The 24,693-nt window shown below is 39.4% G+C and overlaps 1 protein-coding gene across 2 annotated transcripts in view; it reads left to right on the top strand.

The window, feature by feature from the left end:
- The window catches only part of spon1b (spondin 1b), a 158,547-nt gene that overhangs the window by 29,604 nt on the left and 104,250 nt on the right, over window positions 1-24,693 (top strand). For both annotated transcript variants that reach the window (XM_062036084.1, XM_062036085.1), the window contains exon 3: window positions 8,822-8,955. In XM_062036084.1, the coding sequence (XP_061892068.1) occupies window positions 8,822-8,955 (134 nt within the window). The remainder of the gene's footprint in view (window positions 1-8,821; window positions 8,956-24,693) is intronic.

Genomic DNA, 24,693 nt, shown 5'->3' on the forward strand with positions numbered 1-24,693 from the left:
GTGTGTGTGTGTGTTTGCTATGGTGTTTGAACAAGGTCTGCGTTTGCTTGTGCAGACACTCTGTAGCTCCTGTGTTTACCATCTCAACAGAGCGAGAGACTGAGGGAGAGAGATTGAGATAGACGAACCGTGGACACACACAGACATGCCGCAGCCTCTGCAGTGAAAACAAACATTCTTTTGCCAGTCTCCCACAGCTTCTCTCGTCCTTTCTCATCCTGTATCTCTTTTTCTGTCTGAGCTCCAATCTGTCACACGTACTTCCCAACACGTATCTGGATGAAAAGGACTGACAAGCTAATTTGGACAGGAACATCAGTGACTATTCTTTGGTGTTTGGAACACACCTATCTTTACGACAAACTTCTTTTACAGGCCAGTTGTATATTCCAAGTTCCAAAAGCAAGGGATTTTTTTTTTCTGGTTATGTGACACATCTGGACTGTATAGACTAGAGAGTTCATCTGCAGTCTTAAAGGCCTACTGAAACCCACTACTACCGACCACGCAGTCTGATAGTTTATATATCAATGATGAAATCTTAACATTGCAACACATGCCAATACGGCCGGGTTAACTTATAAAGTGCAATTTTAAATTTCCCGCTAAACTTCCGGTTGAAAACGCCTTTGGATGATGACGTATGCGCGTGACGTAGCCAGTAAAACAGGAGTATCGGTAGCCCATTGAAGCCAATACAAAATAGCTCTGTTTTCATTTCATAATTCCACAGTATTCTGGACATCTGTGTTGGTGAATCTTTTGCAATTTGTTTGATGAACAATGGAGACTGCAAAGAAGAAAGTTGTAGGTGGGATCGGTGTATTAGCGGCTGGCTGTAGCAACACAACAAGGAGGACTTACTTGGATAGCAGACGCGCTAGCCAACGCTAGCCGCCAACCGCATCTGTGATCGGGTGAAGTCCTTTGTCGCGCCGTCGATCGCTGGAACGCAGTTGAGCACGGGTGTTGATGAGCAGATGAGGGCTGGCTGGCGTAGGTGGAGCACTAATGTTTTTATCATAGCTCTGTGAGGTCCGGTTGCTAAGTTGCTAAGTTAGCTTCAGCGTCGTTAGCAACAGCATTGTTAAGCTTTGCCAGGCTGAGAATTATTAACCGTGTAGTTACATGTACATGGTTTAATAGTATTGTTGATCTTCTGTCCATCCTTCCAGTCAGGGATTTATTTATTTTGTTTCTATCTGCATTTTAGCCAGATGCTATCACGTTAGCTCAGTAGCTAAAGAGCTTCGCCGATGTATTGTCGTTGAGATAAAAGTCACTGTGAATGTCCGTTTCGCGTTCTCGACTCTCATTTTCAAGAGGATATAGTATCTGAGGTGGTTTAAAATACAAATCCGTATTTATGTATATATATATATGTGTGTATGTATGTATATGTATGTGTATATGTATGTATATGTATGTATATATGTATATATATATATTTATTTATTTATTTTTTATTTTATTTTTTTTAAAATAATTTTTATTATTTACTTACTTTATTTAATTTAATTATTTGTATTTGTTATTTTTAATTTAATTTAATTTGTATTTCATTTTATTATTATTATTATTTTTTTTAAATTATTGTTATTTTTGTTTAATCTTATTATTTATTTGTGTGTGGCGTCGCGCGGGTCTCGCTTCCTGTTGGGTGGGGTCCGTGCCCGTGTGGCCCGACCTTGCGCTGTGGGGTCTCTGTTGGCGACTTGATGTGGTGGCGGCGCGGCGCCCGTGTCTGGTCTGGATACTGTGTCTCGGTTGTTTGGGCGGTGGTGTGTTTGTGCGGGTTTGGGTTGGGGTGGTGGGGTCTTTTGGTGGGGGGGGGGGGGGGGGGGTCTCTTGTTTGCGTGTTGGCGTTTGGGCTTGCTGGCGGGCTGGCGCTGGCTGGTATCTGTGATCCTGTTGGCGTGTGGTTGCCGGTCGCGTTTTTTTTTTTTTTTGATCGCTTTGATTTGATTGGGTGGTGCTGGCTGTCTGGGGGTGTTGTGGCTGCTGTTTCTGCTGCCGTTTGTTTGTGGTGTGGGCGCCCGTGGCTGCTGGGTCTGGTGCAGGGGGGTGGCTGATGTTGTGACTGGTGGCAGCGCGCGCGCGTGGTGGTTGTCGGGGCTGACAAACTGTGTATATGTATGTGTATGTGTGTGTGTGTATGTATGTATGTATGTATGTATGTATGTATGTATGTATGTATGTATGTATGTATGTATGTATGTATATATATGTGTATGTGTATGCATGTGTATGTGTGTGTATGTGTACATGTGTATGTTTATGTGTATGTATATATATATGTATGTATATTTCTGGGGGTACGTTCTGGGCCTGCCTGTCGGGTGGGGGTCGGCGCCTCAGGCTACTGCATCCGGACTGCGTGTCTGGAGCTCCTGGGTCCCGCCGTCCATCCCTTCCGTGTGCCCGTCTTGGTTGGGGCCTGCTGGGTCTGGTCCCTGCGTCTACTGTGGTGGCTTGGTGCTGCAGGGTATTCCGAGGTGCTGCGAGTCGGCCAGTTGTTGGGGTAGCGACCTTGTGTGTCAGCATGTCTGTGATCTTCTTTTAATTATTTATTTATTTATTTATTTATTTATTTATTTTTTTTATAAATAGATTTAATTATTTATTTATTTGTTTTCCTTTTTTTTTATTTTTTAAATATATTTTATTAATATTATTATTATTATTATTATGTATTTATTTATTTTATTTATTTATTCCCCTACCTCAGGGGGGGGGACTCGGCGGGGCGGTTGCTGGTTGTTCCATCTCCATCGTTGGGGTCCCTGCGGGTGGGGTGGGTGGTTCCTGTGGCCCCGTGCTGGGTGGTCCTGTGGCGGCCGGCTTGGGTGGGGTGGCCGTGGGCTGGCCTCGCCGCGCTCTCCGGGGGTGGTGGGGGGCTCGTGGGGGCCCTGTTGCCGGTGGGGCGGGGGCGGTCTTCCCGTCCGGTTGCGGGGGGTCTCCGGGCCCCTCGGGCGGGGCGTCCCGCCTTTCTGTCCGTGTGGGGTGTGGTCTCTCGCTGGCTTGGGGTCTGGCTTCCCCCTGTTTTTCTCGTGCCTTGTCCTCTGCCGGGTGCGTCTGTCTGCGGCCTGCTGCTGGCCCTTGTGGGCGGCACGGTGGGCCAGGCTCTGGCGTTCCTGTCGCTGTCCGGCTTGGCTGCGTGGGGGCGGTGGCCCCTGGTTCCCTGGGCACCACACCTACTGTTTGTGGGATGGGTTCTCGGGGAGGCTGGGGCCATACTCTGGCTCCCGCACACACTGGGAGTCAAATGTATTGTACATGCAAATTCACATATACTCACACACATACATACAGACATACATAGGTACCTACGCTCCCACATACATATACAAATAAATACAGTACATATTTACACACTCAAAGTTCGTACATCCACACGCACATTCATTATACAAACATACTGTATACACATACTGTACATATACATTCACTGTAAAAACATACATATACACATACTGTACATATACATTCACTGTACAAACACACACATACACATACTACACATACATTCACTGTACAAACACACACATACATATACTGTACATATACATTCACTGTACAAACACACATTTACACATACTGTACATATACATTCACTGTTCAAACACACATACTGTATACACATACTGTACATATACATTCGCTGTACACACATATACACATACTGTACATATACATTCACTGTACAAGCACACATACACATACTGTACATATACAAGTACATATGCACACATACACTCATGCACATAATCACGTTTCATCAAACATATATTAACGTTGTTGCCCTAGGGTAAAGTGGGTATAACACATGGCACACTGACAAAGCTTAACCTATTGGTACTATAACAATCTACAAGGTTAAGGTTGCTTCTCTTTCTTCCCCTCCATTTTTCTGCATTCTTTCGTATCTCAAATTATCATTACGTATATGTATTGTTGCATTTGAACAATTGTATTGTTGATAATAAAGGTAAAGTACTGGTATTGTTTATTATCAATAGCACTATTTCTATTGGTATTCATATTGCTCCATTTTTAGTGTAATAATGCTCATTGTCATTTCTGTATTTTTTTTAAAAATTTTCGCTAACTGCTTATTTGCTATTACTTTTACCATCATATTTGTACATGTCGTATTTGCTGATGTTGCTCTGTTGTTGTTGTTGTTGTTGTTGTGTTTGCTGTTGTTGTTTTTGTCTCTCTGTCTAATCCCCCTCTTGTCCCCACAATTCCCCCCTCTGTCTTCCTTTTTCTCTCTTTCTATCCCCTCCTGCTCCGGCCCGGCTGCACCAAATGATAATATAAATACATTTAATAAAGTCAAAATACAAGTAAGGCAACAAGAGAAGTATCCTACACTTCTCTTTTGTAAAGTAAATCTGAACAGCCGATATGGGCATCTACATCTGCTATATGATTTGCCCGAGAAGCTGGGCAGGACATTATAAAAAAAATAAAAAATAAAAAAAATAAAAAAAATAAAAAAATAAAAAAAATAAAAAAATAAAATACAAATCCGTGATCCACAATAGAAAAAGGAGAGAGTGTGGAATCCAATGAGCCAGCTTGTACCTAAGTTACGGTCAGAGCGAAAAAAAGATATGTCTTGCACTGCCTAGTCCGTCACTCTAACGTTCCTCATCCACGAATCTTTCATCCTCACTCAAATTAATGGGGTAATCGTCGCTTTCTCGGTCCAAATCGCTCTAGCTGCGTTGAAAACAATAGGAAAATATGAGGAAGCGAACAACTGACTACGTCACGCTACTTCCGGTAGGGGCAAGGCTTTTTTAAATCAGAGACCAAAAGTTGCGAACTTTATCGTCGTTGTTCTATACTAAATCCTTTCAGCAAAAATTTGGCAATATCGCGAAATGATCAAGTATGACACATAGAATGGATCTGCTATCCCCATTTAAATAAAAAAAAAATCATTTCAGTAGGCCTTTAAACACTCATCTTATTTTATACAATCCAACCCAATTTATGGCAATGCTATGTGTAGTAGATACTCTAAATAGTTTAATTTAAACCCTGAAATTATGTTTTAACAGTGACATAATAATGTAATATTAATAAAGGAGGGAGGATTTTGCATTTTATGCGTATCACACCAACCACTACAGTAGCATAACGCCAAAAAAAAACTCACTTTAATGCAGAATCAGTGGAACCCCTGTCCTTGTTTCCCTGCATTTTGCTAGCTCACCATAACCATGCTCAATCTAGTGCGATGATTGGGCAGAAGTTGCGTGGACATCGGGGGCGGTGCCTCTGGATTGGCAGACCGGGGTGGTAGTTCTTCTCTTTAAGAAAGGGAACCGGAGGGTGTGTTCCAACTATTGTGGGATCACACTCCTCAGCCTTCCTGGAAAGGTCTATTCAGGGGTACTGGAGAGGAGGCTATGCCTGATAGCCGAACCTCGGATTCTGGATGAGCAGTGTGGTTTTCGTCCTAGTTCCTAGTCCTAGTTCTTTGAGGGTGCATGGGAGTTTGCCCAACCGGTCTACATGTGCTTTGTGGACTTGAAGAAGGCATTCAACCGTGTCCCTCGGGAAGTCCTGTGGGTGTGCTCAGAGAGTATGGGGTGCCGGACTGCCTTATTGTGGCAGTCTGCTCCCTGTATGATCGTGTCAGAGCTTGGTCCGCATTGCCGGCAGTAAGTCGGATCCATTTCCAGTGAGCGTTGCACTTCTTTGTCTCCGATTCTGTTTATAACATTTATGGGTATAATCTCTAAGCGCAGTCAGGGCGTTGAGGGGATCCGGTCTGATGGCTGCAGGATTAGGTCTCTACTTTTTGCAGATTATGTGGTCCTACAGGCTTCATCTGGTCAGGATCTTTAACTCTTACTGGATCGGTTCACAGCCAAGTGTGATGCGACTGGGATGAGAACCAGCACTCCCAAGTCTGAGTCCATGGTACTCGCCTGGAAAAGGGTGGGATGCCATCTCCAGGTTAGGGAGGAGATCTTGCCCTAAGTGGAGGAGTTCAAGTACCTTGGGGTCTTGTTCACAAGTGAGGGAAGAGTGTATCGCGAGATCGACAGGCGGGTCCATGGAGCATCTGCAATTATTCGTTGTGGTGAAGAAGGAGCTGAGCCGGAAGGCAAAGCTCTCAATTTACCAGTCAATTTACGTTCCTATCATCACCTATAGTCAAGAGCTTTGGGTTATGACCGAAAGGACAAGATCACGGGTACAAGCGGCAAAAATTAGTTTCCTCCGCCGGGTGGCAGGGCTCTCCCTTAGAGAGAGTGTGAGAAGCTCTGTCATCCGGAAGGAGCTCAAAGTAAAGCCGGTGATCCTCCACATCAAGAGGAGCCAGATTAGGTGGTCTGGGCATCTGGTCAGGATGCCCCCTGGACGCCTCCTTGGGGAGGTGTTAAGGGCATGTCCGACCGGTAGGGGGCCACGAGGAAGACCCAGGACACGTTGGGGTAACCTGGGAATGCCTCGGGATCCCCAGGGAAGAGCTGGACGAAGTGGCTGGGGAGAGGGAAGTCTGGGCTTCTCTGCTTAGGCTGCTGCCCCCGTGACCCGACCTCAAATAAGCGGAAGAAGATGGATGGTTGAATTTTGTGTAAACTGAATTTTTTTTAAATCAAATTATGCTGACAATGTGCAAAATATGTGCTCATAAAAATTATGTTTGTTAAAATTCAGTGCAGAAACATTTTGTGCAAAAATATTTGTTGCTTCAAAACTTACCACTCACTTCCGGTAAATTAAGACTGAAGCAATTGACACTGTCTCAGAACCGGCCAATGAGGTGTCAAGTTCGAAGTCACTTGACACAGGTTTTAGAGAGGCAGGTTATGCAGCACTACATGCTACATGCAATGTAATCTGCTGTATTTGCTTGGATCCTTTTTTATGAACATTTTTAAGTAGTGGATGTTGCTATACATATATATATATATATATATATATATATATATATATATATATATATATATATATATATATATATATATATATACACATGTATATATATATATATATACTGTATATATATATATATATATATATATATATATATATATTTATATATATATATATATATACATGTATATATATATATATATATATATATATATATATATATATATATATATATATATATATATATATATATATATATATATATATATATATGAGGGAACCCCTCATGAAACAGGCCTGTAGAGATGAAGTAGTCTTGTGATTTTTTTCCCACACATACTGTACATATATTGCGCTCCACCACGGTATCGAGCACTATTTTTTGGATACCCTACCTGGTGTGTGTATGCTTGAACTACTTTACATATCCATATCAGAGCAATGAACCAGAAAAGTGAATCCAAATGCTAGGTTGTTTCCTTTGACTCTGACTTATTTTCTAGTCCATTCGAAAGTCCACAGATGCACCTTGGGCAACTGTCAAAGCTGTATCTGCATGTGCATAAAAAACGGCTCACAAACAAACAGCTTGCAACTGGGAAGCGATTCTCATCGGTCATTGAAAAGAACTGCTGCAAAGACTTGATTTGTTCGCAAATGTCAAATCTATCAGTCTGTTTCTGTCTTGTAGGTTTATACCTGGTTTCAAAGTTGATTTTGTGAAACATTTTTTTTATTTTTTTTCCATCAAAGTAGACTGGTAGCAAACACTACTTTCTGTTGAAATAGAAGTCCATCTTGTTGTTATTAAGGTGACAATCAAATTCCATAAAATCAACACTAATCGAATAAAAAAATCGTTTTTCCTGTAAACACGTCACATTCCACATTCTCACACGACACTTTGTTTTGTATTTCTACTTGATTCTCAGCCTTTCTCTTCTTTTGATTTTCTCTCTCCTTTGCTGCCTGCCTTCCTTGTCTCTTCTCACGCTCCTCAGCTTGCTTTGTCTCTCTCGACCAATGCCTTTTAGCCACTTGTTTGTGTCTGCTTTTGATTGACAGAGCTTCAGGCTTAACGTCAAAATGATTGAATAAAAAGGCATGGGGGGGTTTCATTGCAGAAATCCAGCACCGTACTTGTGTTTGACTGAGTGTGTGTTTCCAGACTTTGTGCATTGTGAATTTGCATGCGGATGTGTGCTTGTGTGTTACAGAGGAGGATGTGTGAGTGTGTGTTTAGGTGGTGAGAACAGGAAAATTACAAAGAAGAGACCAGAACCAGATCTCAAACCAAGGCAGTTGAAGGTCATGGGTTACTCTGTTACATCCGTGTGTGTGTGTGTGTGTGTGTGCGTGCGTGTGTGTGTACATACTTTAACCAGCTTCAACTAGCAGACACATCATGAATACACAGGACCACACAAAGTTCTCTTTCACACTTTACACTTAACTGCAAGTATCTGTCTTTATTAAAACAGAAGAATACAATCAGAAAATTGTCCTGATTAAAGGGAGAAAAAAAATACTCATAATCATCAATCTATGACTCCATTTTGATTTATTTGAGTTGTTTTATGAGAGACTTTGTTGTCTATGTTTGATTTGTTTCACTTCAGAAAGTATTTGGATAGAGCTGCTGATAGAGCTGTGCCAATATATTGGGGAAGATGTGTGTATCTTCTGTGTTTAACCCAATGCATATCTCATCACCAGAGGGCACTGTCTCTCAAATTGTGGTATGGAAATTTACAGAATTACTGTAAGATCTGGGCTCCCCTACACAGTATTGTATAGAGTAGAAATGTAACAATATAAAAATGTCTTTATTACGGTTCTTGTGACCAAAATGATCATGGTTATTATTATTGCGGTATTGTCGAATGTGCTTGAAAATGTTTTCTTGTCATTTTTTTAGATCATTGATGAAGAGGATACACAGTTCATGACCAACTGTGCCCCTGCTGTGACAGAGAGCACACCTCGCAGACGCACCAGGATACAAGTTTACTGGACAGCGCCCTCTAGTGGGAGTGGTTGTGTCATACTGAAGTAGGTTTTGTTTTCATTGTTTTGTTCTTCAAAATTGTCGCCATAAATTGGGTTAGGGCAAAATGCATGAAAATCTAGCTGTCTGTGTTCTGTGTTCTGTGATACGGTAGTGTGGAAGTTAAAGGCAAATGATTAAGTAAAACCAAAATCGCGTTTTATAACAAAATAAAAAGCAAAAATCCATAGTGTAAAAGAGTCAAGAAACAAAACTGGCATTACGAGTGGGAAAAAATAGAAAAAAACATAGTATAAACAAACAAGCCTTGAAACAATGACAGAATGAAATCTAAATAAAAATTGGTATAATGATCAAGCAATAAGCAGCTTACTAAATATTGTAAAGACAAACTCTTAAAAAAAGTCAACCAGCGCTAGGAAGCACAAATCGAAACATGGAAAAATAAGGAAATATAAAGCTGGCTCGAGCAAAGACAGAAACATACTCTGACACTAGAGGTAGGAATCTCACGATTCAATTACGATTACGATTCAGAGGCTACAATTCGATTATATTTTGATTATGTATTCATCTTTAAAGGCCTACTGAAATTATTATTTTTTATTTAAACGGGGATAGCAGATCCATTCTATGTGTCATACTTGATCATTTCGCGATATTGCCATATTTTTGCTGAAAGGATTTAGTATAGAACAACGACGATAAAGTTCGCAACTTTTGGTCTCTGATAAAAAAAAAGCCTTGCCCCTACCGGAAGTAGCGTGATGACACCGGAGGAAGGACTGCTCACATTTTTCTATTGTTTACACCAGCAGCGAGAGAGATTCGGACCGAGAAAGCGACGATTACCCCATTAATTTGAGCGACGATGAAAGATTTGTGGATGAGGAATGTCAAAGTGAAGGACTAGCGTGCAGTGCAGAACGTATCTTTTTTCGCTCTGACCGTAACTTAGGTACAAGGGTTCATTGGATTCCACACTCTCTCCTTTTTCTATTGTGGATCACGGATTTGTATTTTAAACCACCTACTATATCCTCTTGAAAATGAGAGTCGAGAACGCGTAATGGACATTCACAGTGACTTTTATCTCCACGACAATACATCGGCGAAGCTCTTTAGCTACTGAGCTAACGTGATAGCATTGTGCTTAACTGCATATAGAAACAAAAGAAATAAGTCCCTGACTGGAAGGATAGACAGAAGATCAACAATACTACCAAACTCTGGACATGTAAATACACGGTTAATGCTGTCCACCCTGGCGAAGCTTAGCAATGCTGTTGCAAACAACGCCATTGAAGCTAACTTAGCTATGGAACCTCGACAGAGCTATGCTAAAAACATTAGCTCTGCACCTACGCCAGCTCTTATCTGCTCATCACGACCCGTGCTCACCTGCGTTCCAGCGATCGACGGTACGACGAAGGACTTTACCCGATCACTGATGCGGTTGGCGGCCAGGAGACGGAGGAAGTCAAGGTGAGGTCGTTCGGATAGCGCGTCTGCTATCCTCAAAGTCCTCCTGGTTGTGTTGCTGTAGTCCGCCGCTAATACACCGATCGCACCTACAACTTTCTTCTTTGCAGTCTCCATTGTTCATTAAACAAATTGCAAAAGATTCACCAACACAGATGTCCAGAATACTGTGGAATTTTGGGATGAAAACAGAGCTTTTTTGTATTGGATTCAATGGGTCCGATGACTTCCGTATCAACCGTTGACGTCACGCGCAAACGTCATCATATCTAGACGTTTTCAACCGGAAGTGTGCCGGGAAATTTAAAATTGCACTTTAAAAGTTAACCCGGCCGTATTGGCATGTGTTGCAATGTTAAGATTTCATCATTGATATATAAACTATCAGACTGCGTGGTCGGTAGTAGTGGCTTTCAGTAGGCCTTTAATTATTATATTGTTTACAGAGCTGCCAAGCCTCACGCTTTGACTGTGACAGTCATGTAATTTAACCCTTTCTCACGCCACACTCCACACTTGACATATCTCACTCTTATAATTCACCTTTCACTACTCTATATTTTTTTTGTTTTATGGTAATAAACTTTGGCCCTTGCGGTTAGCCGTGACTGACCAAGTTTACCAATCTCATCAGTCCCTTGAGCCAAAATCTAACCAACCATTTAAGGCACCACACAATATAAACCAATCAGAAGCACCGTAAGGTGGGTCTTGTCTGCGTTTTGGCCAGCCATTTGTTGCCTAGAAAAAGAAAAGAAAAAGATTAAGAGTTTTGGATGGATAACAGGGTATAATGTATGTAAAAAGGATCAAATTAATGATAAAATACCAATTCTTGTGTGGTTTGCAGATGTACGACATCCCAGACGTGGATAAGCAATTATTAAAGAATATAAGCTTAAATCATTACCAAATAAAAAAAATGCATCTAGGAGAAGTATGCAGGGTTTGCAGATGTACGACATCCCAGACGTGGACAAGCAATTATTAAAGAATATAAGCTTAAATCATTACCAAATAAAAAAATGCATCTAGGAGAAGTATGCAGAATATGTCAAAACATATACAGATGCATCTAAACTATAAATAATAAAGTAGAAGATTTAGCAATTACTACACAAGAAAACATAGTTTTGAAAAAAAAAAAATAACGACAAGTTATCGTTTTTACGGGGTAACTGATAACAATTTACATGGCAAATAATTGGACGGACAAAAATAAAGCAAGTAAAGTTGTGTGCTCGGCAGCGCATTAATCAGCATAGAAAACATAGCTTCTGAAACAAGATGGGATTTAATATATGAAATAGTTAATTACATTTTTAGAAAAAATAAAGCTGGAAGTGTGATAACATCTCTCTGGGTACCTGCTCATGTAGGAGTTGTGGTTAACGAACTAGCAGATAAGTATGCAAAGCAAGCAATAACTAAAACAGAAACAACCATTGAAAGTAATCACAGTAAAGCAGAAGTGAAAAGTATAGTTAAGATAGAACTAAATAAAAAAAATGGTAGGACAGTTGGAATAAAGAAACAAAAGGTAGGCAGGATTACAAAGTCCAGAGGAGTTTAGGAGTAATAAGAGGGAGCAATATAAATAGGAAGGAGGAAGATATCATTACTAGAATGAGGTTATGACATACATATCTCAATAGTTCGCTGAAATTAACAGGGACATATAACACAGGGCTGTGTGATTATTGTAATCAAATGCAAAATGTAGAAAATGTATTAATGCAGCGTAGGAAATACAATAGAGATAGGGAAATAATAAAAAAGAAGCATAGTGAAAGAGAATGTTAGTATACAGTAGCAGTGGAGAATATTTTAAGATTGCGCACCTCAAAGTTGCTTGCCAACCTACATTAAAAGAAAGAAGAAGAGGAAGGCGGGTCTTGGCGTCTCAAACTATCTTTGACACATAGCAGCGCTGATATTTAAACCCCACTCAATGCTCTCCTGCTTGCTAAAGAAAGATAATAACCAAATTTCGTTCAAAGTTTATTCTCTATTTCTCCTTGAGTTTCTTACTTAATATGTACTGTTTTACGGCTGCTACAAGTCTATCATTGTCCTGTATTTTTTGCAAAGCTGTGTGACATTTATTTGCCTTTTGTCTTGGCCAGTTCACACTTGAAAAAGAGACAATACTCTCAACGTGGGTCTGTGTGTGACTGTGTGTGTGAAGGTGTGTGTGTGCGCGCTCGTGTGTGTGTGTGTGTGTCAGAGTTACAGACTAGTAAATATAAATTAAGACCCCCGTAAAGCAGTGTTTCTCGAAATGTTTTATTTTAAAGTATATTCTTAACTCTGAGAGTGTACAAATGGAACCAAATGGACCAAAACTGTCAGAGTTACATACTTTAAAAGGTTGAATTTAGACCACCCTAAAGAGACACAGAGAGTCCCTGGAATCCACTTTGAGGTGAACTGTAAATCAGTATTCAACCAAACAATGGCCGCGGGGCAGGAAGTTGAGGAAACCAGTCTTAAGGTATAAAACAGGCCAAATCAACATTAAAACATGCCAAATTAAGGTTAAAAAAGGCAAATTTACTTCGAGCGGATCATGACACTAAAGTCTCACTCTTGTATTTTTTTAACTTGGCAGCCCTGTGTATACTATTAATTTATTGTCTCATTACTATATATTCCACATTTATTACAGATGTATAAAATGCTCCACCTTTGCCTACTGACATATGAAGTATTGTGTCATTTACCCTTCTTGGATGTGAGCGCACATAGCACATATACAAATATGGAAGACTATGTATATGTGAGAACTGTAGCAGATAAATGAATAAATAAATGCCCCTACAGGACTCCTGTTTTAATTTACGTGCCTTCTAAAACCAGGGAATGCTCGGACACTTTGCCCTGAGTCACCATAAATTTGCAGCTTAATGATGTGTGTTGTATCTACTATCTAGTCATTCATATCTATGGTGTTGTCGCAGTGTATGGGTATTATTCTCTCTCCTGACTTATTAATCTACAGTACTTACTAATTACCTCTTTTTAACTGGTTACTGTCTGATGTATGTTTCAGCTACATTTTTATTAAAGTGTACAAAGCATTTAGTTTTTTTTTGTTTCAAATTCAAGCTAGTTTAGTGCCGCAGTTAGCATAGCTTCTCTTCTCTCTCTCCGTGTATGTCCGGGTATAACTTTATTTAACTTACGTAAATAATCGACATTTGAACATTTGTCCATACATTCGGAATCTTCCATGTTACGAATATGATGCATCAAAGAATGCAGCTTTTTCCCCAACTCTAGCTGATGCCATCCTGCTGTAGTCAAGATGTAAAATAGTAAAATATGAATTATTAAGTGGCTGCAACTGCTGATCGTTGTTCCAACCAAACCTGGTTACAAAGGACTCTGGAACCAAAGTAAAACACCAAAAACACAGACTGTAACTTTCTCTGTCAATGTATTCATTTATTTAGAATACTACAACATTAAACCCTTTAGCGTCTTACTTAATGACCTTGACGTCCACAATATACAGTCGTGGTCAAAAGTGTACATACACTTGTAAAGAACATAATGTCATGGCTGTCTTAAGTTTCCAATAATTTCTACAACTCTTATTTTTTTGTGATAGAGTGATTGGAGCACATACTTGTTGGTCACAAAAAAAGATTCATGAAGTTTGGTTCTTTTATGCATTTATTATGGGTCTATTGAAAATGTGACCAAATCTGCTGGGTTAAAAGTATACATACAGCAACATACATTATCAATTTTGGTGATGTAGAAACATTACAATTAAATCAAATTAGCTTCATTGCATGGCCTCTTAACTTCATGTGAGTGATTATGATTGACGACACCTGTTGACTTCTCTGAGCCCATTTAAATAGGGCTCATGTGATGCAGTCATTAGACTTGGTTACAAACACGACAATGGGAAAGTCAAAGGAACTGAGCACAGATCTGAAAAAAAACGAATCATTGACTTGAACAAGTCAGGAAAGTCACTTGGAGCCATTTCAATGCAGCTCAAGGTCCCAAGAGCAACTGTGCAGACAATTGTTCGTAAGTATTAAGTGCATGGCACAGTTTTGTCACTGCCACGATCAGGAAGAAAACGCAAGCTATCACCTGCTGCTGAGATAAAATTGGTCAGGATGATCAAGAGTCAACCGAGAACCACCAAAAAGCAGGTCTGCAATTAATTGGAAGCTGCTGGAACACAGGTGTCAGTGTCCACAGTCAAGCGTGTTTAGCATCGCCATGGACTGAGAGGCTACCATGCAAAAAGGAAGACCTTGCTCCAGAAGCGACATCTTAAGGCTCGTCTAAAGTTTGCTGCTGATCACATGGACAAAGATAAGACCTTCTGGAGGAAAGTTCTATGGTCAGATGAAACAAAAATGTAGCTGTTTGGCCACAATACCCAGCAATATGTTTGGAGGAGAAAAGGTGAGGCCTTTAATCCCAGGAACAAAATTCTTACCGTCAAGCATGGTGGTGGTAGTATTATGCTATGGGCCTGTTTTACTGCCAATGGAACTGGTGCTTTACATAGAGTAAATGGGACAATAAAAAAGGAGTATTACCTCCAAATTCATCAGGACAACCTAAAATCATCAGCCCGGAGGTTGGGTCTTGGGCGCAGCTGGGTGTTCCAACAGGACAATGACCCCAAACACACGTCAAAAGTGGTACAGGAATGGCTAAATCAGGCCAGAATTAAGGTTTTAGAATGGCCTTTAGAGTGATCAAAATGGCTACCAAAAGTGCCTTATTGCAGTGAAACTTACCAAGGGACATGTAAGCAAATATTAACATTGCTGTATGTATACTTTTGACCCAGCACATTTGCTCACATTTTCAGTAGACCCATAATACATTCATAAAAGAACCAAACTTCATGAATGTTTTTTGTGACCAACAAGTATGTGCTCCAATCACTCTATCATAAAAAAATAAGAGTTGTACAAATTATTGGAAACTCAACACAGCCATGACATTATGTTCTTTACAAGTGTAAACTTTTGACCACGACTGTATTTGTGCCGATCTTGAGCCAATAAGAGACATTTCTGCTTTTTGGAAAGGAATGCTCTTTATTGCATCAGTAATAGCAAACAATGACTTACCAGGAGCGCTGCAATGAATGGGAAATAGCACTGCCTTTCACATATATTGCCATGGATGTCATAACGCACAGGGACTATTAGGGACGGTGTGGCGAAGTTGGTAGAGTGGCCGTGCCAGCAATCAGAGGGTTGCTGGTTACTGGGGTTCAATCCCCACCTTCTACCATCCTAGTCACGTCCGTTGTGTCCTTGGGCAAGACACTTCACCCTTGCTCCTGATGGCTGCTGGTTAGCGCCTTGCATGGCAGCTCCCGCCATCAGTGTGTGAATGTGTGTGTGAATGGGTGAATGTGGAAATACTGTCAAAGCGCTTTGAGTACCTTGAAGGTAGAAAAGCGCTATACAAGTATAACCCTCCCTCTCTCTCTCTCTCTCTCTCTCTCTCTCTCTCTCTCTCTCTCTCTCTATTACGAAATGGGATAAGACATAAAAAGGCAACTTAGAGCAACAAATGCACTCACAAAGAGCGAACCGTTAAACTAACAGCTATACCTCATTAGTATGCGCAACAAGGCATGATGGGAACAGAGAAGTGCTCCCCAGCAACGCTACATTATATCTGGAAGCATCGTTCAAATTAAAAATGTTATATTATGAAAATGATTGATATTTTAATTACTCACTTTTACTGGCACTGCATTACCTTATTATAACCTAGTGTCTGTAATTAAATTGTATCAATGGAACTGAAGCAGTGACTGTTGTGGGCAATAACATCGACATCCCACCATTAACCTTATTTTGAATAGTTAAGAGTGTATTTTAGTGTAGTTGGGGTTGCAACGTTAGTACACAACATGGTTTTATTCAATCTGGCCATTTTCCATCCATTTTTCTGAAATAAGAGCATAACTGCTATTTTTCTACCACTTCACAACACTTTCCAAGCATTTCTAGTATCACAAAGTGCAGTGCAAGACAGAATAATGTTGCTACAATGGTAAATGGCTGTTGGTTGTTGTGTTGGGCTGTGTTGAATGCTTCAACTGGCCTTCACCTCTCATATACACGCCTAGCTGTTAGTTTCAATTTATTGGCTGTTTTTCTTTGACATATGGCACACATCCATCTCAGTGTTTGTTGTCCTATAAATTTTGCTGTTTATAATGTGGCATCTGTTATGGAAATTCCCCCTCATTACTGTCACTGTCTTCCAATCAACAGAAATAATTGCAAAGTTCATTTTGTCATTTTACCTTTTGCACATGATAGATTCCCTTTTCCCCATAGCACGGTCTTATGAGTCATATTATTATAGACAGGAAATACACACTTTCTATTCAATTCTATTCATATTGGGAACACTTGTGAGAGAAGCACCAAACAGGCATACGATCTGATACAGTAATTTGTTTCTCTCGGGGAGAGCATGTCCCAAATTCCAAGCTGCTGTTTTGAGGCATGTTAAAAAAAATAATGCACTTTGTGACTTCAATAATAAATATGGCAGTGCCATGATGGCATTTTTTTCCATAACTTGAGTTGATTTGTTTTGGAAAACCTTGTTACATTGTTTAATGCATCCAGCGGGGCATCACAACAAAATTAGGCATAATAATGTGTTAATCCACGACTGTATATATCGGTATCGGTTGTTATCGGAATCGGTATTTAAGAGTTGGACAATATCGGAATATCGGATATCGGCAAAAAAGCCATTATCAAACATCTCTAGTTGCAAGTAAATATATATAAAGTAGTAACAGACACGTTCAAAACAATATGTACAATATTTACTTTCTTTGGCGCATTTATTTCCGTTTCCATAGCTGCGCACTTCCGACTCCCGGCAAGAAACGCGTGTTCCGACTTCTACAAACAAACACAAGTGTGTTCTAATCATGGCAGACTTGGTAACAGACAACGGAGACGACTATTTTCGGACAAATGAACATTACAACCGTATCTTTTTGATGCTGAATATACGGAGGATGAACTGCTGCTTATAGAAGCGTTGGAGCATACGGAACCTGCCTGAGAGAGGGAGGTCGGTGTGACTTGGTCTCGTTGAAAATGTGGAACTTTGAGCCAAGCAATGCCAAATTAATGGTTTCTTCATCCAAATCAACTGGAAACGTCCCCGGCCAGCTTGACCAAACATCGAGTAAGTCATTATAATATTGATCATGATACATGCAGCACATCATCGTACACTACAGTCTACTGTCATGCTAGCTGTGTACAAACAAAAGCTAATACTAAGCTAATACTTTACAGATACTGTAATGTGATTGTTCATGTTTTTCAGTCAGTACAGATTGGTGTCCTATCGCTTTGTGTTGTGCATTACAAACTCAAAAGCCATTCAGTTGTTGACGCTGTTGCTAGCTTACCTTATGACGTAGCTTGCTAGCTTACGGCTAATGCCATAGCATGGCGATGTGTTCCTACGCTGGCAAAACAGTTCCTCAGTGTACGCTCTTACAATATCAATGTCGCTACAGCTTGGTTATTATACAGGTTACGGAATGTAATTCACGAATCAAAGTGATTTAGAAGTAGAATTGATTGCTCCCATTAACTGCATTGCTCGCCACGTACAACGAGACGATTATTACAAGTTAGAATGCACAAAAAGACAAAAAAACTTTTGTCTTTTGGCAAAATTCCCAAAAAAAGTGCAGTTCCCCTTTAAGTCATACAGGTCATGCAGGAATTTAGGGAATAAAGAGAACACTGGGACATACAAGAAACAATGAAACAGTGACAAAGGGTTGCAGGTATATCTCCTAATCAGCCCACCGGGGCAGGTGTGCTCAATCAGCACTCACAGCAGGAAGTGACAAAGAAAAGAAAGAGGGCTGAAAATGAAATAAACCCTAAACACAGGGAAAACAATATACAAAGTCTGAGCTGTCATGACACTGTCCTGATCTACTTCTCCCATTTTGCACCAGATCTATAAAATTCCATACCACTACTCCCCAGACAGATCGGCAGTCAATCATTTTATGAACGTTGCATCAGTCATAAAGTGACTTCAGGCTAACTACTACTACTACCAACTAAGGTTGTACGGTATACCGGTATTAGTATAGTACTAATGAACAATTTTCGGTATTATACCGTCTCTGAAACGTACCGGTCCCTCACCCCCCGCGACACGTCGTGTCATTGCTGGTTTACGAGCAGAGGAGCATGTTCGGCAGCGCACAATCACAGAGTACTTACAAGCAGACACAGTGTGTAGACAGAAAAGGGAGAACGGACGCATTTTGACTTAAAAACTGACGATAAAGGTGAAGTTATAACCCTGAAACGCCCTCAGGAAGAGGTGCTTTAAGACATGGCTATCTAGCTAGTGGCTAACATCCATCCGCCATTGGCAGTGTTTTAGCTACTTCTAAATCACTAATCCTGGTCTCCATGGCGACAAATAAAGTATGTTTCTTACAAGTATCATCCCTGCAGGACGAGGAATAGCTAAACATGCTTCACTACACACCGTAGTTCACCGGCGTCAATATGTAAACAAACGCCATTGGTGGATCTACACCTAACATCCACTGTAATGATATCAAGTACAGGCACTATCGAGTCGATACTATTATGATTACGTCAATATTTTTTGGCATCACAACATCTTCTTTCGTTTTTAAAAAATTTATATTATGTTTATAAACTCAGGAAATATGTCCCTGGACACATGAGGACTTTGAATATGACCAATGTATGATCCTGTAACTAGTTGGTATCGGATTGATACCCAAATTTGTGGTATCATCCAAAACTAATGTAAAGTATCCAAACAGCAGAAGAATCAGTGATTATTAAATTTTAACAGAAGTGTAGACAGAACATGTTACAAGAAAAGTAAGCAGATATTAACAGTAAATAAACAAGTAGATTAATAATTTATTTTCTACCACTTGTTCTTAATAATGTTGACAAAATAGTAGAATGATAAATGACACAATATGTTACTGCATACGTCAGCAGACTAAATAGGAGTCTTTGTTTGTTTACTTACTACTAAAAGACAAGTTGTCTTGTATGTTCACTATTTTATTTAAGGACTTAACTTAAATAAGAAACATATGTTTAATGTACCCTAAGATTTTTTGTTAAAATAAAGTCAATAATGCAATTTTTTTGTGGTCCCCTTTATTTAGAAAAGTACCGAAAAGTATCTAAATAATTTTAGTACCGGTACCGGTACCAACATATTGGTATCGTTACAACACTACTACCAACCATTTCCCCCCTTTTTCGTTCATAATTGTATACAAGCTGTCGGTCCTCCACAAAATTGTATATGGTGAAATAATAGAAGTTGATTTGTCAATATAGGTAATAATTATTCAATAGTACCTCAATTTATGAGCTTAATTGGTTCTTTGGCAGAGATCTTAACTCAAAACACTTGTATTTCAAATCAACATCCCCCATTGAAATGAAAATAAAATCAGAACAGCACAATTTAACATGTAACATTTCTTAAAAAACAACTTTCAGATAAGAAATATTATATGAAAAAACGATACAATATAATGTACTGTACTACAAACGACTACAATAGTTTTATGAAGTAATATAATGATAACGTACGGCATTTACCTTGGAGAGTGGACTTCTACAGTATGTCCCTCAATCTGCTTCTCTGACAAACACCCTCAGCAGCTTCTCCATATTTTTATGGATAAATGTCTCCCGATTGGATATTATTTTAACATTCTTGGCTGGCATTAGACTCCTTCTGCTTCAGTATGGTGCAGACTCCATCCATTAATTTTCTACTGCTTGTCCCTGATGGCCACAAGATACGTAACGTCAACACCGTCTCCGTGCTGTGCCTTCCCTCAATATTGTAACATTCCAAGGAATGGAGGCTCAGACAGATTCCCAGTTTGTTTTTCTTTATTTCACAAAATGCAGCATTTACGTACAACATGCTCAATCACCGTGTCTCGCTCTCTTTTCCGGCAACAGTCAAACAACCTTTAATCCCCACAACACAGTCATTTCTCATTCTAGTCCCGGAAGCCCATAAACCCCCCCCTTCCCTTTTTATTTTAATTAAATACCTGTGGGGCTCTTTGTTGTGTGTTAAAAAATAGAAAATACTGAAAGCATGTCACTTTTATAGAATGGGCTGCTTTAGTTATATTTGAAGAAGTATATATTTATTTATCCAGGTTATTGTTATTCTCATGGCATTCAACTGATCAGTTGTCTTAGAAGATGTTTGGCCTCTTATCCGAGTAGTTCATGCTCATAAACTTAGCTTTGACTGATCTAGTCTCAGCGCTTGATGCCAAAGTCCTAACTATTTATTCTCTAAAATTAGGAGGAGCTTATGCTCAGGAAGGAATGATTTTGTTCTTTTGTGGTATAAAATAGAATGTGTCCATCAATAAATGTTAATCATATAGTGGAGTGGTTCATACACCGTATCACATCTTATTGAATTGTTCATAAGCTAAATCGAATAGTATCCAATCGTTCATACACTAAATCGAATAGCATCGAAGCATTCTGTTTGATAAATAAATGGTGTTTGAATTGCATCGTAACCTATGTATTGAGATGCGAATTGAATCGTCCATCACAAAGAGATTTACATCCCTACAAATGAAGTAGAATATGATGTAAATAAACCATATACACCATATATGCATCAATCCTTTTTTTTTTAATTTTGGCATGATATAAACTGAAATATTAAATATTAAGATACTGTTAAATTGTGACATATAAAGATTACTCTTTTTATTTTATTTTATTTATTTTTTGCTTGGATAAAAAAAGAGACATATTTGGGAACTGAAATAGAGAGCAGTGAGAGACAAAACCAAGTATATCTCTCACTGCGACATTAGGTACATTGGAAAAATGTGTTTAATCTGATCAAATTTCGGATTAGAATGTTACTGTGTGCATGGACCCTGACAAAATGATCAGATTACGACGTGCATTTTCTTGCATCACACCTTAAATCGGAATACTTTATATTGACATGCGCAGCACATACCGGAAACGGAAATGGAAGAAGAATAATTGACATCCGCTATGTACAAACTGCTTTTCCGACTATGCCACGTTATTTATTTATCAGTTTTATAACCGTTCGCTGTTTTTTTTTTACATGTCTTTTTGAAATGGAGCTGCTCTCTGCCCTCGACGTTGTGATATGTACGGGTTGTACAGTAGTTTATGTAGTCGCAGACATGACGTCATCAGGGCGTCTTCATGTTACTTGACTGAGGGTAGCAGTTAGCAGTTGGGAGTAACTGTAATGTCGCAAATAAAACAGCTCGTTGACACAACTGGATGCCTTCTTTTATTGTTAAATCAACACATCACACCATACAATACTTTTGTTTTTGCTAGTCTCGGTTTTAGGGCAACTAACTCAACAGTATATAACGCTACTTTTGTAAATGTTGAATGGGTGGAGACAGCAGCAAGACGATCGCTTCATTCCGAGACTATTAAATGTAGTCCCCCCTCCACCACTAAAATACAGCTGACATGCATAGCAAAGACAATTTCCTGTTTACATGCGTTCCAATCTGAATGCCTCTCGGAATAAACCACCCGTCTTGATCAGAATTAAATTTTAATTGAAACGTGTGTGATTGGGTCAGAATTTTCCGAGCGGCGTGTCTACACATTTTAAGCATTTTTATTCTGGTTAGGTTTTAATTTTGATTAATTGTGTCCATGTGCACATAGCTAATGTTAAGACATATTGGAAACCAGCTCATTCATCTCCCAGTTTTTGTCTGAGTTGAGATCAGGAAAAAAGACAACTGTTAGACAATTTTGAGATCTCACACAGTGCTCACTGTGAAACTTACTTCTCAGGAGACGCATTTGACAAGAATGAGAAAAACACTTTGGTCTCCATTAGTGCTCTTTTATGTCTTGTAGATATCATTAAGACATACGTGAGATCTCATATTCAATTTTGCATTGTTACGGGTATGGTCGTACTGCCTTGCCAAGTCGACTACACAATAGGGTTGTACGGTATACCGGTATTAGTATAGTACCATGATACTAATGAATCATATTCGGTAAGATACCGCCTCTGAAAAGTACCGGTCCCGCAACCCCTCACGTCCCCGTCGTCGTCACGTCGTGTCATTGCTGGTTTTACGACCAGAGGATCATGTTAGGTAGCGCAAAATCACGGAGTACTTACAAACAGACAATGTGTGCAGACAGAAAAGGGAGAACGGACGCATTTTGGCTTAAAAACTGACGATAAAGGTGAAGTTATAACACTGAAACGCCCTCAGGAAGAAGTGCTTTAAGACATGGCTAGCTAGCTAGCGGCTAAAGTCCATCCGCCGTCGGCAGTGTTTTAGCTACTTCTAAATCACTAATCCTCGCCTCCATGGTGACAAAGAAAGTACGTTTCTTACAACTGTCATCCCTGCAGGACGAGGAAGGGCTAAACATGCTTCACTACACACCGTAGCTCACCGGCGTTAAAATGTAAACAAACGACATTGGTGGATCTACACCTGACATCCACTGTAATGATACCAAATACAGGAGCGTATCTAGTCGTTGCTACTATGATTACATCAATATTTTTTGCCATCACATCTTCTTTTGTTTAAAAAAAAATCATATTATGTTTATAAACTCAGAAATATGTCCCTGGACACATGAGGACTTTGAATATGACCAATGTATGATCCTGTAACGACTTGGTATGGGATTGATACCCAAATTTGGTATCATCCAAAACTACTGTAAAGTACCAAACAACAGAAGAATAAATTAATATTAAATTTTAAAGGAAGTGGAGATAGAACATGTTAAACGAGAAAGTAAGCAGATAATAACAGTAAATGAACAAGTATATTAATAATTCATTTTCTACCACTTGTTCTTAATAATTTTGACAAAATAATTGAATGGAAAATGAAACAATATGTTACTGCATATGTCAGCAGCTAAATTAGGAGCCTTTGTTTGCTTACTTACTAATAAAAGACAAGTTGTCTTGTATGTTCACTCTTTTATTTAAGGACACATTTGCAATAAGAAACATATGTTTAATGTACCGTAAGATTTTTTTTTTTAAATAAAGCTAATAATGCATTTTTTTGTGGTCCCCTTTATTTAGAAAAGTATCAAAATAATTTTGGTACCGGTACCAAAATATTGGTATTGGGACAACACTAACACATAAACACTAACACATAAACACACTTTGCAGAGGTATTGATTTCACTTCTGTTAGTTTTTAATTAAGCAGGGTTACGTCAAACATAGAGCACACATCCAGGAAGCTTTTGCAGATACTGTATGTTACAATTAAAATCCAACCCTAACCCAGAAATCTCACTATTTTGTTTAGATAACTATTTTACTATATCAACAGTGCCAGTTTGAAGGAAAGAAATACACACTGACTTATAGCCCGACTCAAAAATAATTATTTATGACTCTTTTGGTAAATTGTCTAGTTGGATTTATACATAGTGATGTGAATTCTGGACACCTGAAATATGTCAACTGGAAAACTTGGCCCTCAGTTTTTTGGCAAGTAGCAGATGTCAGCAACTTTTAAATAGCTCTCTCTATCAAGTGTTGTCTCTGCTCAGCTTAGCTGCTGCCACTGACACTGGAAGTTATTGAAAACTCTCTTTGCACCTTGAGGGAATAAGTCAAATGTCAGACCTTCCTCAGCTCGCTGGGGCTTATCTCTTTTCAATCATCCTGTACAACTGTCTACCTCCAAGGAAACAGCATGTCCCGAGTCCCACCAAGGGAGAGATGAAGTTAGTGCTCGTTTTGACCAATTATGAACAATTTTCCAGTTCTTTCTTTTTACCGTTTTACTTTATCTTAGGTGGTCAATTAGACACCCGTGGTTACATATGTGAATTACAGGGTATTTGTACATATCTTTCGTGTACGTGGTTTACCTGACACATGAATCACGACGAGGGGTTGCAGACAGCAGTAGAGTGTTGAATATGCTAAAATGTGTTTGTGGCAATTCCAACTTTGACCAGTTGCTATGTAAAGTGGTGCTTTCCATAATTTTCCACAGACTGCTTTGCAAAATGATTAACACCCCACCTTCCTCTCACACAAAATACACCCAGGAATGGGGCCATATGAATCCCTTCCTTACTGTAAATCATATTATATTGACAGATAAATCAGATGCAGACTTTCTCCAACCAACATAAATGATATATGATTTAAAAATGATATAAA

The sequence above is a fragment of the Entelurus aequoreus genome, linkage group LG24 (assembly GCF_033978785.1).
Source record: "Entelurus aequoreus isolate RoL-2023_Sb linkage group LG24, RoL_Eaeq_v1.1, whole genome shotgun sequence".
In the NCBI taxonomy this organism is placed as follows: Eukaryota; Metazoa; Chordata; class Actinopteri; order Syngnathiformes; family Syngnathidae; genus Entelurus; species Entelurus aequoreus.